This window comes from Poromitra crassiceps, assembly GCF_964638095.1.
Source record: "Poromitra crassiceps genome assembly, chromosome: 22".
In the NCBI taxonomy this organism is placed as follows: domain Eukaryota; kingdom Metazoa; phylum Chordata; class Actinopteri; order Beryciformes; family Melamphaidae; genus Poromitra; species Poromitra crassiceps.
This window is the reverse complement of record NC_139647.1, coordinates 6,164,998-6,182,841: the sequence shown is the minus strand read 5'-3', so window position 1 is coordinate 6,182,841 and position 17,844 is coordinate 6,164,998. Positions and strand designations below refer to the sequence as shown.

Below are 17,844 nucleotides of genomic sequence, written 5' to 3'. Positions count from 1 at the left end.
CTGATGATGACTTCACACAAGTTCACAGTAGCAAGCGGACCACTTCCGGGTAGGAAAAATTATTGTAAAATAAACAACAGGTATAAACTCTCTTTGCAGCACATCAGTGTCTTGCTCTATATTGGAACTATGAAACATTGCATTGCCGCTACCAAATAAAATTCTAATAATAAATGTAGGCGTGTCTGCTGCCGGCCATTGTTGCCGGCTCGAAGAGAAAGATTTTGACAGTGAAATTCCCAGACGTTTGGTGGTTAGGTGGCGCTGTTGGCGCCGCTCACCAAACGTCTGGAAACCGAGTCTACCAAATGTGTATATAAAATATGTAGTTTAGAGCCGCAGCACCGTCTTTTGGTGAGTCAGCCCATGAGATATATGGGCAGTTTTACCCCATTCGCGCGCCAGCCATTTTGTGGGCGTTCCCAGACATGCGGACTGTCTATGACGAGACGTGGCCTCAACCTATATAGGTCATGTCATGCAATTGTCATGGAAATGTCAATGAAATTCATTAACAGAAATGTCTAGGAACCCATTTAATAACAAATCATTCCATTATTTATTTGACTATATGGGTCCATCCATTTTATATAATAATATAACATGTACTGTATATAGAGCCAATTCTATTCTTTTAATAGCAAAAACAAAGCTAGCAGGAAACTGTTTGCTAATAGCTTCCAGAAGCAGTTGGCAAGCCATTGTAAAAACAGAGTTGGCAGGTTTAAATGGAGTACCTTACTAAATGTTAGCAGTGCCAGTGAGAAATGCCCAGAGGACATTTGACTTCAACAAAAGATAGTGAACAGTCATGATTTATAATAATTGATATTATGTAGCTGTGTCATTGTGCGATTCAGACATCGTCAAATGAATTAAGTGGAGTCTTTGACTTCATTCCTGGAAGCGATCGTGGAGACTCTTTGTACAGCTGGACACTTTGCACTGTCTCAGACTGTATTGTGTCTCTGTGTGTGTGTAGCTGAGGCACTTTGGACTAAAGTGTTGTGTGTTATTCAGCAGACTAATAGCAGAATGTTACTCCATGTCGTCTTGTTGTTGATGATGTAACTATGAGTTGAGTCCTGGCTTATTGTCATAATGTCAAAGGCTGTGATGTACTATTAAGTCAGGGGTGGGCAACTGGCGGCCCCCCCCCCGACCTCACTCAGTGTTAGGTTAGGTTAGACCACCAAAAACTGTGTTTTTATTTCACTGTACAACCCAGAACATGGCGCTAATGGCGTTAGCATTGTCCATCCACATACTGTTTAACATTAGCATTTGAGCTAACGCTATTGTAAGAAACTATATCCAGGATGCATATTGCACAACATTACTAATCTGATTAATATGACATATTTGGGTGATCAAATTGCTGTAGCGGGCTGTTTTAAAGCTAGAGCAAAGTTTCTGGTGTCGTCTGAATGGAAGAATGACTCAATTTGAATATGAACAATATAAATGTTGGTATAATAAACTTTGATCACCAGCCCTTTTCATCAAATTAGCAGCTATAATTGGGAGTGATGGTGTTACAGTATAGGCTACTGGTGGAAGTGCACGGTCACAATCTGGCCCTCTGGTAGCGAGGGCATTTTTTGTGTGGCTCCTCTCTGTCATCAAAGTTGCCCATCCCTGTACTAAGTACTTGAGTTGCATGCATGTTTCCCTCCATCTCGTGTGTGGAGGAGCCCCAGCAAGTAGCCCCACTAACTTTCATCCTCAGAGCACCTGTGGACTTTTTTGTTGACATCCTGTCTCCCCCTCTACTCTTACCTGCCTCCTCTTCTGTTCTCCTCTCCATGATTTCGTCCGGCTCATTGTCTATCTATCCTCCTTTGATTTTGCCACTGTTTGTCCATCATGTCCTCCTTCCTTTCTCCCCCCCTGTGCTGTTCTCCTCTCCTGTGGTAAAAGCCGAGGGAGCGTGATTTTCTGAAGACTTTGCGGTTGGTGAGTGCGACAGAAGCATGTGCGCTTGAGCAGCATGGAGACTCGCTGATGGATGCTGGTGGTGATGATGATGATAAGGGGGTAGGTGTGGCTCGCCCTGCCTGCACCCCCTGTAACAAACTAATGCAGCGTGCTGCTGTTAGTCATTAACAGCACTGTTAGTAGAGCAACAATGTAGCCACCACAGGATCTGATGAATCAGAATATTCTAGTCCCTCTAGTGGTCATAATGTTTGCCAACTTGTATGCTTTCTAAAACGTCTATGCAACAACTAGGTTGCATAGCGCCCCCTGTTGCTAAGCAGGAAATGATGTCAGAATCGTTGCTTAGATTTATTTGCTGGATGATAGATGATGCTGTGCAGAGATCCAAAGACCCAGGCAGGTTCATGCTCACGTTATCTTGTTGGGCATGTGATTGAAAAAAGAGCAAAAGGCAACAGCTCAGTGTAAAACCGTATTTAGAGACAATCTGGCATATTGTACGTCTTCCAGAGACATGAAATATGTGAAATAAAAATGAATGACAAACACATGAAAACACAACCGTTTGTCATTCTGAAACATGTAGCTTGGGTCTTTCTATCCATTTCAATAGCTTTGCGCATCATTGAGCCGTACAGTCAAACCGCTCTGAACCGACCGGGATGTGAACATCAGGACATTTTTCATCGGCTACTTTATGATTTTATTTTTTATTTTGTTGTTTTGCTAAACGCACCAAGTGAAAGCTTGATGATGAGTGACTGAGATGCATTGAGATGCTGAGCTGCAGGAGACGGTGAATGTTGAGATGAGCAGGATTCCTCTGCGTCTATACGGTCACAGCTGAGCGCGACGGCCCAAAGCAAGAATTTCTGCAGCGCAAAATGTGCTGCTGCTGCTGCTGCTGCTGCTGCTGCCGGGTCTTGGCTTTGTCATGCACTTTCCATCTCATCAGGGCCACAGTGTGAGCCTCACTCACACTGTGGCCCTCCACTGTCCACGTGCGTTCATCCCCTCACACTGTCCACGTGCGTTGATCACCTCACACACTGTGGCCCTCCACTGTCCACGTGCGTTCATCACCTCACACTGTGGCCCTCCACTGTCCATGTGCGTTCATCCTCTCACACTGTGGCCCTCCACTGTCCACGTGTGTTCATCACCTCACACTGTGGCCCTCCACTGTCCACGTGTGTTCATCACCTCACACTGTGGCCCTCCACTGTCCACGTGCGTTCATCACCTCTCACACTGTGGCCCTCCACTGTCCACGTGAGTTCATCACCTCACACACTGTGGCCCTCCACTGTCCACGTGCGTTCATCACCTCACACACTGTGGCCCTCCACTGTCCACGTGCGTTCATCACCTCACACACTGTGGCCCTCCACTGTCCACGTGAGTTCATCACCTCACACTGTGGCCCTCCACTGTCCACGTGCGTTCATCATCACCTCACACTGTGGCCCTCCACTGTCCACGTGTGTTCATCACCTCACACTGTGGCCCTCCACTGTCCACGTGCGTTCATCACCTCACACACTGTGGCCCTCCACTGTCCACGTGCGTTCATCACCTCACACACTGTGGCCCTCCACTGTCCACGTGCGTTCATCACCTCACACTGTGGCCCTCCACTGTCCACGTGCATTCATCACCTCACACTGTGGCCCTCCACTGTCCACGTGCGTTCATCATCACCTCACACACTGTGGCCCTCCACTGTCCACGTGCGTTCATCACCTCACACACTGTGGCCCTCCACTGTCCACGTGCGTTCATCACCTCACACACTGTGGCCCTCCACTGTCCACGTGCGTTCATCATCACCTCACGCTGTGGCCCTCCACTGTCCACGTGCGTTCATCACCTCACACTGTGGCCCTCCACTGTCCACGTGCGTTCATCATCACCTCACACTGTGGCCCTCCACTGTCCACGTGCGTTCATCATCACCTCACGCTGTGGCCCTCCACTGTCCACGTGCGTTCATCACCTCACACACTGTGGCCCTCCACTGTCCACGTGCGTTCATCACCTCACGCTGTGGCCCTCCACTGTCCACGTGCGTTCATCACCTCACACTGTGGCCCTCCACTGTCCACGTGCGTTCATCATCACCTCACGCTGTGGCCCTCCACTGTCCACGTGCGTTCATCCCCTCACACTGTGGCCCTCCACTGTCCACGTGCGTTCATCACCACCTCACACACTGTGGCCCTCCACTGTCCACGTGCGTTCATCCTCTCACACACTGTGGCCCTCCACTGTCCACGTGCGTTCATCCTCTCACACACTGTGGCCCTCCACTGTCCACGTGCGTTCATCATCTCACACTGTGGCCCTCCACTGTCCACGTGCGTTCATCACCTCACACTGTGGCCCTCCACTGTCCACGTGCGTTCATCACCTCACACACTGTGGCCCTCCACTGTCCATGTGCGTTCGCCCACGAGGGGCGGGGCCACTCGCTCGTCTAGACGGCACTTGGAGCGTTCAGCGTTGGCGTCACAGCTAATTGAAGGATGTGAGTGAATTCTACATGCACATTGGAAGGAGTGTTCCAGCAAGGTCACTGGATTTGTTTTCGTATTTTCATGAGAATTGTCTCTAGCTGGAAATGGTAAAAAATGTTCTGCTATATGTTTGTACACTGTGTGCTCACATTTTGAATGGATTTGTAGCAATGGCTGCTCTTGTTTTGGGTAGTTCTCTCTTTGCCTCCTCCCTGTTTGTGTTTTGAGCCCAGCAGATCAGTGGGTAAGACCTGACCGCATGTCCTGTGTGTCCTCCTCATACTACTAATCAATACTCATTATTTAGTGAAGTGTTTTGCCCGGTGATGCCGAGGAGAGTCTGGTTACACGTCATCTCTTTCCTCTTTGTGCCCACAGCCTCGAGAGAGAGGGCGGATGCGCTTCCACAGACTCCAGAATGTACAAATAGCACTGGATTACTTAAAGAGGAGGCAGGTGAGAGACACGACGGAGCTACAATCACACACAGAGCTACACACATACACACACACACACACACACACACACACACACACACACACACACACACACACACACACACACACACACACACACACATTGTCATCGTGATTGGACCTTCCGCTTCTCAGAAAATTTCAACTTTTCTCTGATTGGATCAAAATTGCCGTTGACCTCAAACTATCCAATCAAAGAAAAGTTTACATTTTCTCAGAAACGGAAGGTCCAATTGCGATGCATTAAAAGACTATATGTATTTTTTCACCCCGAATCCAATGCCGCCATCCCCGAGTGTCTACGAGTTACGGTTGCGGAGATACGTCCACCCAGCCTGCAGGACTACAGGAGAGAGATAGAGGACAGCGGGGGGTTGGGGGTTTCAAGTCACTGACCAAACACACAGCGATTGCTGTCAGAATATAGAGCCGTTTAACACTTCTTTGAACACAAAAACATCGCTGAATGCAGCTTTAAAGAGGAGGCAGGTACGAGCCATGACAGAGCTACAATCACACACACAAATTGTAGAAACTGAGTTAATCAAATCAACTTTAAAGGAACAGGTCAACATTTTGGGAGATGTGCACTGGACTGGCATCATTTTCCTTATTAAACAGTAATATCTGCCAATAAGGATAATGGGCTTTGAGAGAGCTCTGATGGGCCTCCCCTCCCCATCTCTCGCTGCCTGGCTCCTCCCCCTCTCGCTGCCTGGCTCCTCCCCCTCTGGCTGCCTGGCTGAGCTGGAGCCAGATGTGACGTAAGACACTCCAGGCTTGAGACAAAGGATTCATAGATGGACACAAATCAATGATTCTATTGTTGTAACTTGTGAGCACATACTAGACACATTTTGACACCTACCCCTTATTCATGTGAAAAGCAAAACGGCTGACGGATTTCAGCTTCCCGAAATCTTCCCCTTTCAGTTGATTGATCACAACTGTCAGGCTAACATGGGAGGAATCAGTCAATTGCTCCTGGATTCTTTCCAGCGATACAAAAACAACAGCACTGTTTTCACCACTGAGCTATATTAAATATTTATATTATTATTATTATTATTATTATTATTATTATTATTATTATTATTATTATTATTATTATTGTTATTGTTATTATAAGGTTTTCACCCTGCTCTCTCTTTCACTGATGTGAGACAATTCAATCACTTGACAGTACAGTCTAATATGTGGAAGATAAAACAGTTGTCGGTTTTCTAGCATTTTATGTGACTCCAGCTCTGTGATTGCTGCAAAAGTGCTCCTTGACATTCTTAATACAATGGTTATTGTGCCACCTTGTGGTCGTTGTTATTTAATGGTAGACGTGACGAGACAGGCACAACCACAGTCAATCAGACAGGAGAGTGATTAGGAAACTGAAAGTCTGTTTCGAAAATCCTCTTGCTTGCTCTCCAGTTCCAGTAGTTACAATACCAGTTTTGCTTTGATAATGGAAGAGATTCTCAAAGAACTAATGCTGTAAATTGTACAAGGAACCCTCTAACCTGGTGCATTATTAAAAAATATTAATATTTACATTAAGAATTGACCATAAAGCAAGCAGTTACATCATGTAATTCTTTTTTATTTAAACATGACCAACATAGTCATTCAACATCTTATCTTCTTTACAGTCTTCTGTCTCTTTCTTTATAGTCTTCTGTGAGAAGCCAAACAAATTTAGATTTCCACTATACAACAGAATCATTGAACACCAGCATGTTGTAAACAGTGTTTCATAAAGTATAAATGCTTTGTAAATAAAATTAAATAAAATTAAATACAGCTCATGAACATTTCCAGTTCACAAACATTATAGTGCAAAAAGATTTGAGGTCTGTACATCTGGCTCATGGTGCATGCACAATGCACATGTAGTATTTATGTTTTTGTTTCAACTACAAACATAAATAAACATCAACTTGAAACTATGTTTTAACTACCACACACAGCCTATAATATTATAGCCTATGTTTATTTTTTTATTTTTTTTATTTTTTTGTCAAATGCATTTTAAAAGATCGGTTTATGTATCGATACTTGTTCCTTCACATGAATATCGATTCAATATCGATATATAATTTTTTTTAACCCAGCCCTACACTTCAATGTGACTTTTACGTCATTCCAGAGCGACATTCGTCACTATTCTGTGCTGGCGGGAGGAGGGAGGGGGAGGACCAACACGCGGGCATTGAAATTAAACCATGAACAACAGATGAAACAACATCGTGAGCTACCGCCATGTTTACTGCTGTCTTCTTCTGGGTTTACGTAGAACAGCAGTGTGCTGCGTGTGACGTTATTGTTGTTCTTCTGCGCATGTGGGTCACTTCAGGTCCGTGATCTGTTCACACTGGAGTCTGATATGGGCCACTTTTAAAAAGTATGTGTGAACAGCCACACACAAAAAAATCAGATGTGAGCAACAAGTAAGATTCAAGCACTAAGGATGGCTGTGTGAACGTAGCCTAAGGTTCACTCTCGTTTATGACTTGGTGAATGCAATGTTATGGAAAAATCAAAAACGTATATTATGATATACTCACTGTCTATATTATAGAACAAATATGTCATTGTGTGATTTTTGCAGTGCGTTAATTAGATATGTTGTGTGTGTCATCAGGTCAAACTTGTAAATATCAGGAATGACGACATTACCGACGGTAATCCGAAGCTGACCCTGGGATTAATCTGGACCATCATTCTGCACTTTCAGGTCAGAGTTGCTGTCATGTCTGTATTGATTTATTATGGTTTGTTAACTCCTTATGTCTTCAATCGCCAATTCATATAGACTCTTTATTACCCAGCAGATGGATAAGAAAGGGTTTGGTTACTTTCTGAGTTCTGGCACATTGGGAAAGTTACGCTTGTATGTACTTTTACTTTGACATACAACACACTAATATTCCCACCTCACATTCTCAAGTGTTCTTCGCTATTTTCATAGGACACAGTCAGTAGAAAATGCTTCACCTTGAGAACAGTTTTACAATTTTACACTTGGAAAAAAAATGAAATCCAGAGGGTTTTAAATTGTCTTCTGGTGCCTGAACCTGTATGAATTAAAAACATACCTTTCGTGTGCTCTAGGCGGACCCTATATTTTCTCTGTGAATGTTCTGAAAAATGTCCTCTCAGGGGATCGTTATTATCTGACTGCAGGGTCGGAGGTATCAGAGAGGCTAATAAAAATAATGTTGTTGAAGCTAGTGGGTTGGTCTGGTATGAAGTCCAGAGGGACTGTTAGTCTGCTGCTGACGGCCAGGTGTCTGCATGGCATCCAATAACTACCCGCTAACATCCAAAAACTACATAACTCTACTTTGACAACTACTCTCTCTCTCTCTCTCTCCCTCTCTCTATCTCTCTCTCTCTGCCTCTCTCTCTCTCTCTCTCTCTCTCTCTGTCTTTCTCTCTCTCTCTCTCTCTCTCTCTCTCTCTCTCTCTCTCTCTCTCTCTCTCTGTCTCTCTCTGTCTCTCTCTCTCTCTCTCTCTCTTTGTCTCTCTGGATTATTAATATCTCTGGCACACGCCACAGGATTCAGTCTGTTACCTTACAGGCCAGGGCAAGAAGTTTTGGTGGAATGTAGAATCTAGAATAAACCTGTTAATATATTATTTTATATGTCTGTGTGCGTATCAATATGTGTCGTGTGTCCAATAAATGGAGAGAGTTGTAGCGTTACAGTGTTGGGATTTTAAATGTTGATGCATGCTCCAGAAGTTGAAATATTTACAATTATGAAGTTAGGTTGTGATAGTGATGTCAAAGAAAGAAAGGAAGAAAAAGTAAAAAATGAGATCAATGAAATACTGCAAATTTTTTTTTATCTAATTTGGTGTGGATTGAAAGCATGCTGACAGGTAGCTTGGGTGAGGAGCGGCCACACCTGCTGCCCCTGTCAGTCTAACGCACGCCCTTGAGCCCTGGCTCCAGCAGCTCTGGGCCTGTTTGGATCCAGCAGCTCTGGGCCTGTCTCCTCTTGATTTGTGCGGATAGCAGCAGCAGCAGGGCGCCTGGAGAGAAGCCGTTTCTTTCATATTGAAGCATAGCTGACAGCAGACTGACATGTGTGACCTATATGTTACTACAGGCTCAGTCCCTGATCTAAATTGCATAGGAGTGGCAACAAATTGACTTTGGTTAAACCACCCCCACTGCTGAAGGTTTTCTTATCCACCAGTGGGGTCATTGTGGGGACATGCACGGTTGTTGTTGACACGTGTCCAATGTCCATTTCCTTTTTTCCTCTCACCTTTATGTCAACATGTGCTACTTGACTCTCAAGTGGCTTGATCCAATCTGTGTAGTTATGTGGGTGTTTTTTCTTCTTCAATTGGGAACATTGTAGACTATATCCAGCTGGGACGTATTCGGAAAGCTCTTATATAGAGACACTGCGGAGCGCGTCATCATTCAGGAACCATGCCCAAAACGGGGGAAAACAAACCCCCCCCCCCCCCCCCCCCCAATCCTGGCGTTCTCCTATGTCACGTGTTGCACACAAAGATCATATATACAGAAGATGAACACTCCAACTTACTTCCTTGACAGCTAGATCCACATTTTTCTTCTCACCAATTCTCAATGGCTTCCTTGTTTTGCTCGGGAGTACAAAAAAACTGGCACCTGGCTCTATGTTGCCTGCTCTGTTTTGTTTCTGATTGACAGTCACTGTCTACTTTCAAATAGCAAACACACACACACACACACACACACACACACACACACACACACACACACACACACACACACACACACACACACACACACGCGCACACACACACACACACACACACACACACACACACACAAACACGCACGCACGCACGCACGCACGCACGCACACACACACACACACACACACACACACACACACACACACACACGTATGATGGATCATCATGGTTGGTTGTTAAAGCAGAACACCAGGCTTTACTGTATACTTAATGCTATAGACGGTTTTCACGGAATGGTCAGTCCTGCACTTGAATGTTTTTTTTTCTTTTATGTCCATAGCAAACACTGCAACAGGAAGTGAGCGGGGGTTCAATTTAGAATGTTTTTGTTGTCAAGTTAAAACCGTCTATAAAGCTGTGTTTTGCAGAGAGATTATTGAGAGAAATGTAGCTAATACTGTAGTATTAGCAAGATTAGCATTGAATGCACTGTTAGCCTGTGTGAACTGTGTTGGCTGTGAGGAGACTTTGACCTTCAGGGAGACTTGGTGTTGTAAGAGCATGGTGGTGGCACACTTATTTTTAGTTGGGCTGCGAGGTGGATTTATATTGACTCTTTCACACGCTGACTATGTCATCAACATATTGTTAAATATCTTTATATTGGGCACGTGCCACACCATTGGCTAGTCGATATGTTGAGTCATGACTCATTTCCTGGTCAGATCGTTGGTCCCGTGTTGAGCTGCTGTGGTGGTGCTGATCCGTTCAGATAATGGTGTTTGTTTAAACCATTGGACCTAAGCCCCGCCTCTGGCTCTGCTATTGTACGTAGCCAGATTAATAGGCAAAGTGAAAGCATGCCGTCCTGTGTGTCACAGGCTCTCTGATAGGCTGGGAGGACGCTGTCTGCTCTGCGCAGCATGCCGGAGCAGTCAAACTTGCTGAGCCAAATTTTCTCACGGCACAATAGCCTTCAGCCGAGATAGACCCTTTTCACAGCAGCCAATTTGAGGTGGTAGAGCAGGTGTAGCCAGTACGATTAAGGATGGTTCAATTCCATTTAGGACTTGTGCACTTGTGAAGGCTAAGAGGTACCAGGTTTCAGGAGCAAGATAATTATTAATTAGCCTATTCATGTTATCTGTATTAATCACTAAATAGTCAGCTATTTTCATTACCTTTGCTTGACTATAGAGAATTGCACAGTTGCCATCAATTGTAATCAGGGGTGTAGTGATAAATACAGAGGTGGGTAAACTATCCAAGCTGAGTAGTTTAACCCAGTGGTTCTCAAATGGGGGTCCGGGGACCCCCAGGGGTCCGTGGCACTTTGCAAGGGGGTCCGCGAAAAGTTTTCACGAGAATAAAAATAATAACTTTTTTTTTGGCAAAAGCTTCATAATTCAACGAAAACATGTTATGCTTTAAATCTAAAATGGTTCATGGAATACATTCTAATCTAACAAACCTATCAATTTAAAAGTCAAGCACGTTACCGTGGAAACAATTAAGCTTAGCCCAAAATCACAAATCAGAATGAGGGGGTCCCCGGTATATTTTCTATCTTGTAAGGGGTCCTTGGCTGAAAAACATTTGAGAACCTGTGGTTTAACCACCTTGTTTGCCCTCATTGATTGATACAGTTGATATGAAAATAGGTGAGTAAACGATCTGCCTCATTTCAAAGGGGTGGTTAAACTGCGTTTACCCTCCACTACACCCCTGATTGTAATGCACAGTACAGACAGTAGATAATGTGCTTGATGGTAGCTGAGATAACCCTACGTGAGAATGTTTTCTTAAATGTACCTGTAATTCTTTACACTAAAATGTTGAGGTTTTGTCATTTATAGGTTATTATTGATTATTGATTTTCTTTGTCTGGCCCACTTGACACCAAATTGGGTCGCATGTGGACTAAAATGACACCCCTGATTTAGGTGTTCCGGTGCCAGGGCCCTCATCAATGTTATTGGTTACACCTGCTTTACCTCCTGCTTTACCACCTCAAAGCGGTTGCTGTGAAAATCAGTCAGCTTTAGGTCTTGTCCTGCCACCCAGCAGTGTTGCTAGCCTACCCCCCTAGGATATAGCCTTGTTACAGACAGAAAGACAGACAGACAGACAGACAGACAGACAGACAGACAGATAGATGTTTGGAAACCTAACACCAGCAGGGGGTCATGGAGTGCCCATGTTTACACTGCAGAAGAAGAGGACCGGCTGGACACGCCTCTCTTTCTCATGCCTGCTCAGCTGAGCGCCACAAGCATGTGGGCTGTGCGTCTGCGTTTATGGTGTTTGTGCTGCTGGATTAGCAAGGCCAGAGAAATGTTTCAAAGGTCATAAAGGATTCCAGTGTCAGAGAGGAGAGAACCATGAGAGAGAGAGAGAGAGAGAGAGAAAGAGAGAGAGAGAGAGAGAGAGAGGGACAGTGACAGAGAGAGAGAGAGAGAGAGTGACAGAGAGAGAGAGAGCAACAGAGAGAGAGAGAGAGAGTCAGTGAGAGAGAGAGACAGTGACAGAGAGAGAGAGAGAGAGAGAGAGAGAGAGAGTCAGTGACAGAGAGAGAGAGAGACAGTGACAGAGAGAGAGAGAGAGAGAGAGAGCAACAGAGAGAGAGAGAGACAGTGACAGAGAGAGAGTGACAGTGACAGAGAGAGAGAGAGAGTGAAAGAGAGAGAGAGTGACAGAGAGAGCAAGAGTGAATGCAAAAGGGCTGGTGAGCGAGTTTGTCTGAGAGTCAACAAAAGGAAAAGCCACACACACTCTTCCCAGAGAGGTTTATGTCTGGCTGCTGCTCTGTGTGCTGCTGCTTATGTCTGGCTGCTGCTCTGTGTGCCGCTGCGAGAGGGGAAAAACACCTTTCACTCATCGGGACAGTGGAGCTCCAGATCCAGCCAGGTCCACTGGATACTAGGCCCTGAACACAGCAGGACACTGTCCATGGGGAGGAGAGCGTACGCCTGGCAGCAGCCATGGGCAACAACATGTGCGGCTGTGTGCGGGCTCCTAAAGAGGAATGCTACCTGGACCCCAACACGGCTCCGCTGAGCCCCGGATCTAAAGAGCTCAAAGGTCGGCGCTATTTCCAGAGGAAGAAGAGGAAATCGGCAGAATTTCGACCCGTGGAATCTCTCAGGAGCCACAGAGGGGAGACCGTTAACGGTTTGGCTACCCATGGGACCACAGAACTTCAGGATGGACCGTATGGAACCACAGAACTTCAGGATGGACCGTATGGGACCACAGAACTTCAGGATGGACCGTATGGAACCACAGAACTTCAGGATGGACCGTATGTGACCACAGAACTTCAGGATGGACCGTATGGGACCACAGAACTTCAGGATGGACCGTATGGGACCACAGAACTTCAGGATGGACCGTATGGGACCACAGAACTTCAGGACCACTCGGATGGGAGCACAGAGGAGAGCCAAGCAGGGATCGGGAGACCATCCAAGGTGGAGACGGCTCTGTCCAGGCAAGACAGCATAAGCACAGGCGTCTATATCGGAGAGGTCCCGGTCCTTATTCTCAGAGAGTCCTGCAACCAAGCCCTTGGCGAGAGGTTAGCCCTTAGGTGTAAAAGGTTTTCGGCAGACAGTGACAGGAGCAGGTCCGCTGCAGAAGGTCGGCTCCATGGCATCATCAACACAGCCTCCAGGGGGGTCGCGGTGAAGGACGGTCTGCTGGGCAAGAAGCTGCTGCAGCGCCAGCTGAGGAGAGCTGTGAGCTTCGGAGCGGTGGAACATCTGCTGAGGACTCTGAGAGGGAGCGACGGGCCCGGGAACGAGGACGCCTTTTCCAAAATAATATGGAGCACTCAAGTCCACAGGAGGAGGAGACGCAGGACCTGCTCTGGTTACCTAGAGCCTCTCCAAGCCACTGCCAAGTGTATATCCGCCCACCACGAGGTAAACCAAGCACATGTTATTTATAACCATGATGAGGATGTGTTCTGATGGACTAATAAGGGCTCTCTTTGATTTGGCTATAATGTGGTTTGAATACTGCCAGCGCTGCCTTTCTGTTACAGAAGTCTATACTTGAAGTATATACTTCAATCTGTTTGGTTCTGAGAGAAGATCATGGTGATCTCGTTTCATGACATCATCTTTCCTCACTGTGGGCAACCAGCTACCGTGCAGTTCCTGCTTAGAGCAACGCAGACTCCTCTTCTGTCTGAAGCCAAGACGCTCACATGACCATGATGCAATGGAACAAAACGTGCACAAAGCTACAAACTCAGGGAAGACATGATTTTATGGCAATTTTATGAAAGCTCTGGGGTATATTCAATTTGTCATCAGACAGTTTCTATGTCCTGCCACCGGGGTACATGATGTGGGACATTATGTCACCATGGTGGGATCTCTGTGTTTGTCTTTCTGCCTGTGTTGAGACACATTCTGGAGACATTTTGGACAAGATATCAAAAGGATTTTGCGGCATATTGCTGCATATTAAAGGAGAATTCTTTTTACAACCTGGACCTTATTTCCAGCTTTAAATATGATATTTTAAGTCACCCCAATAAGTTTGGTTTGATTCCCGTGCACTGAAACGATAATATGTTTTGAACTGCGACCTGAAAACAGGGAAAACGGGGCATGTGAAATGCTTGTATTTATGTCCTGTAAATAGCTTATTTTCTGACACGCAGCAGCTCACATCGTTATATCTGATTTTCTGTCAAACTGCTACCTGTATATAACTCCTTAATGCTTTAAGATACAGAGTTCACGGCAGGGTGGCTCAGTGGTTAGTGCTGTTGCCTCACAGCAAGAAGGTCCCGGGTTCGAACCCCGGTCCCTCCCAGGTCCTTTCTGTGTGGAGTTTGCATGTTCTCCCCATGTTTGTGTGGGTTTTCTCTGGGTGCTCCGGTTTCCTCCCACCACCAAAAGACATGTATGTTAGGGTTAATAGTCGTGTCAGTGCCCCTGACCAAGGCACTGGCAAAAGAACTGGAGTTGGTCCCCGGGCGCTGCACTGCTGCTGCCCACTGCTCCTACTTCTAGGAAGGTTCCTAGTAGAGGATGGGTCAAATGCAGAGGATGAATTTCTCCATGGGGATAAATAGAGGGTAACTTGATGTTAACACCACCCATGTGTTATGTGGAGACAAGTATGTTGACATAGAAATATTGGCTAATTAATGCAAGAATTAGCTTAATTAATGGCCTCATTTGCCTAACTGTGTGGTGGCCTGCAGAAACCCTTCACATGTTGCTGCTGCTGCACATTGTTGGTAATGAGCCAGAGAAGGTTGAACATTAGTTTTTCTGGTATTTTGATATTTTAAAGGATGGCTTTATCGATTGACAAACCCACTTTGGTTTGATTTGGTTACTTTCATCTCCATAGTACATCCTGCTGAATAATTATTTTCACAAAACAAAAGGAAAAGTATTTATTTTCATGGTTGTGGTGGAATGCTACTGTAGAATAGACAACATTGTGGAATGTTTAAAGCCATTTTTCTCGTGTTTTACTTTTTGACGCATAACAGATTAAAATACTGATAACTTTCGATCTGAGAGAGCTATCTCAGTCATTCAAAAAGTTATATAGAGTTTCTATTTCAGGGGTGTCAAACTCATTTTAGTCCACGGGCCACATGCGACCCAATTTGGTGTCAAGTGGGCCAGACAATGAAAAAATCAATAATCAATAATAACCTATAAATGACAAAACCTCCAAATTTTCCCGTTTATCTTAGTGTAAAGAATTACAGTTACATTTAAGAACACATTCTCACGTAGGGTTATCTCAGCTACCATCAAGCACATTATCTACTGTCTGTACTGTGCATTACAATCAGGGCGTGTAGTGGAGGGTAAACCAATTTACCCACCCCTTTGAAATGAGGCAGATAGTTTACTCACCTATTTTCATATCAACTGTATCAATCAATGAGGGCAAACAATGTGGCTAAACTACCGGTACTCAGCTTGGATAGTTTACCCACCTCTGTATTTATCACTACACCCCTGATTACAATTGATGGCAACTGTGCAATTCTCTATAGTCAAGCAAAGGTAATGAAAGTAGTTGACTATTTAGTGATGAATACAGATAACATGAATAGGCTACTTAATATTGAACTTGCTCCTGAAACCTGCTACCTCTTAGCCTTTACAAGTGCATCACATTGGATTGAAGGACTTCTCAGTGCAATTTTCACACTTTGCAAAGTCATCCTTTGGGCCGGATTGGACCCTTTGGGGGGGCCGGATCTGGCCCCCGGGGCCGCATGTTTGACACCCCTGGTCTAATTTATGGAACTGTCAAAACAATTTAAATGTGAAATTCCCACCATGTGAAAATGTTTACCTGGTACTGTACTACTCATTTCTATGGTACAGTATATAGATGTTTACCTGGTACTGTACTACTCATTTCTATGGTACAGTATATAGATGTTTACCTGGTACTGTACTACTCATTTCTATGGTACAGTATATATCCCAAGGCATAATGAAGCTGTTCTGATGCCTGCTGTTTCCTTCATGTTGCTAGTTTAAGATAAGTGTAAATAGCGTATGAAGTCCACTTAAGGGTAGAATCGGTATTGATGAATGTGGTGTAAAACGGAGGTGTTGTGTATGTGCTGTGTTGCTGTTTGTTTTAGGTCATCATACTCCACTCAGAAGACCTATTGGGTCATTTATTAGCCAGGTCTTATCTGCCCTTGCTGACATTTCTAACATTGACACGTCTCTGCCTGAGCCAGATAAGGCAGCTCTGGAAATGGAAAGACAATGTTGGCTATTTCCTGGTGATTTCATGAGATCCAGGAAGACTCGCGACACTGTTGGTAGCTCCCAATATTTTCCTGATTTATTTGACATTAAAAATTACAACGTTTCAAGCCCTCACAGGCTCTTCGTCAGGTCAGGTTTGATTTTTTATTTTTTTATTTTTTCAAATTCTTTATAGAACAGAACACAAAACAAAACAGACAGGCTCAGACACAGGTAAAGGGAAAAAAGAAAATAACCAACATTCAATATTGACACACCGTGCTACATGCTTATGCACTTGTAATAAGAGATGTACCTGGGATCTCGCAAAAGGCGTACATGAGGAATCAACTGGGTGAGTCACCCATCGGCCCTAACCTCATCGAGGCAGGCTAGAAACGCCTCACAGACAGCTAGAAATCTTCCAAGTGAGTTGGTTCTCAGGGACCTGAGTCTCTCCATCCATATAACAGATCATCATATAATCCATCAACCACCGTTGAAAAGAGGGTGAAGAAGGGGACTTCCACTCCTTTAAAATTAGTTGTCCCCAAGGTTTGCCGGTTTTGACGAAGAGCCTGTGAGGCCTCGAAACATTGTCATTTTTAATGTCGAAATAAATCAGAAAAATATTCCTGGTGATTGAAATAATTTAGTAGCTCTGTCATTGTTGACAAGCATCTCTCTTTATGTCAGTTATATCCAGGGGCGTCATGCAAGCCAAAAATCTGAGGGGGCGAACTCTGGCGCCGCCCGAAGGGCGGCAAAAAATTTGGGGGGTTGGAAGCCAGATTTAGAGGAATATCTAATTTTAAATTAACAGACTGAGCTGGAAAGATCCATAATCACCAGACTAAGTACATTGCCACTGCCCAGGCTCAATGGACTTGACAAAAAAGGGAGACCACATGTTTCAAAGCAATGTAACACAATGTTTATTTTGGCTGGTATTGCCTTTTCAGAAGGTAGAAATCTTTCCTCTAGAGCAGGGGTTCCCAACCTTTTTTGTGCCAAGGACTGGTAGATACATGGGAAAAAAAGTCGCGGACCGGTTGTCAATTCTAATGGTTTTGGTTATATATATTTACTCACCAGGTGGCGACAAAGGGTAAATAACAGCCTTTTGTGTTGTACTGTATGTAGCCTATACAGTATTTATGTTTTTGTTTTAACTACAAACATACATAAACGTAAACTTGAAACTATGTTTCAACTACCATACACAGCCTATAATATTATAGCCTATGTTTATTAAAAAAAAAAAAAAAAAAAAAAACTTTTTTTTTTTTTTTTTTTTTACCTCTCAAAAATCTGAGGGGGCAATTGCCCCCTCAGTTACAATGGGCATGACGCTTCTGGTTATATCAGTATATAACATACCGTAGATACCCAATCACAGGGTTATGAAGATGGCATAGGGTTTTGCACAGTATCATAGGTTTATTCATTCCAAATGTCCATTTC

At 44.6% G+C, this 17,844-nt stretch overlaps 1 protein-coding gene across 1 annotated transcript in view; it reads left to right on the top strand.

Annotated features, from left to right (window-relative positions):
* Positions 1-17,844, top strand: part of dst (dystonin) — a gene marked incomplete at its 5' end in the record, with an annotated part of 175,313 nt that overhangs the window by 34,949 nt on the left and 122,520 nt on the right. The window contains 2 exons of the mRNA XM_083658481.1: positions 4,836-4,913; positions 7,569-7,661. Coding sequence (XP_083514607.1) covers positions 4,836-4,913; positions 7,569-7,661 — 171 coding nt within the window. The remainder of the gene's footprint in view (positions 1-4,835; positions 4,914-7,568; positions 7,662-17,844) is intronic.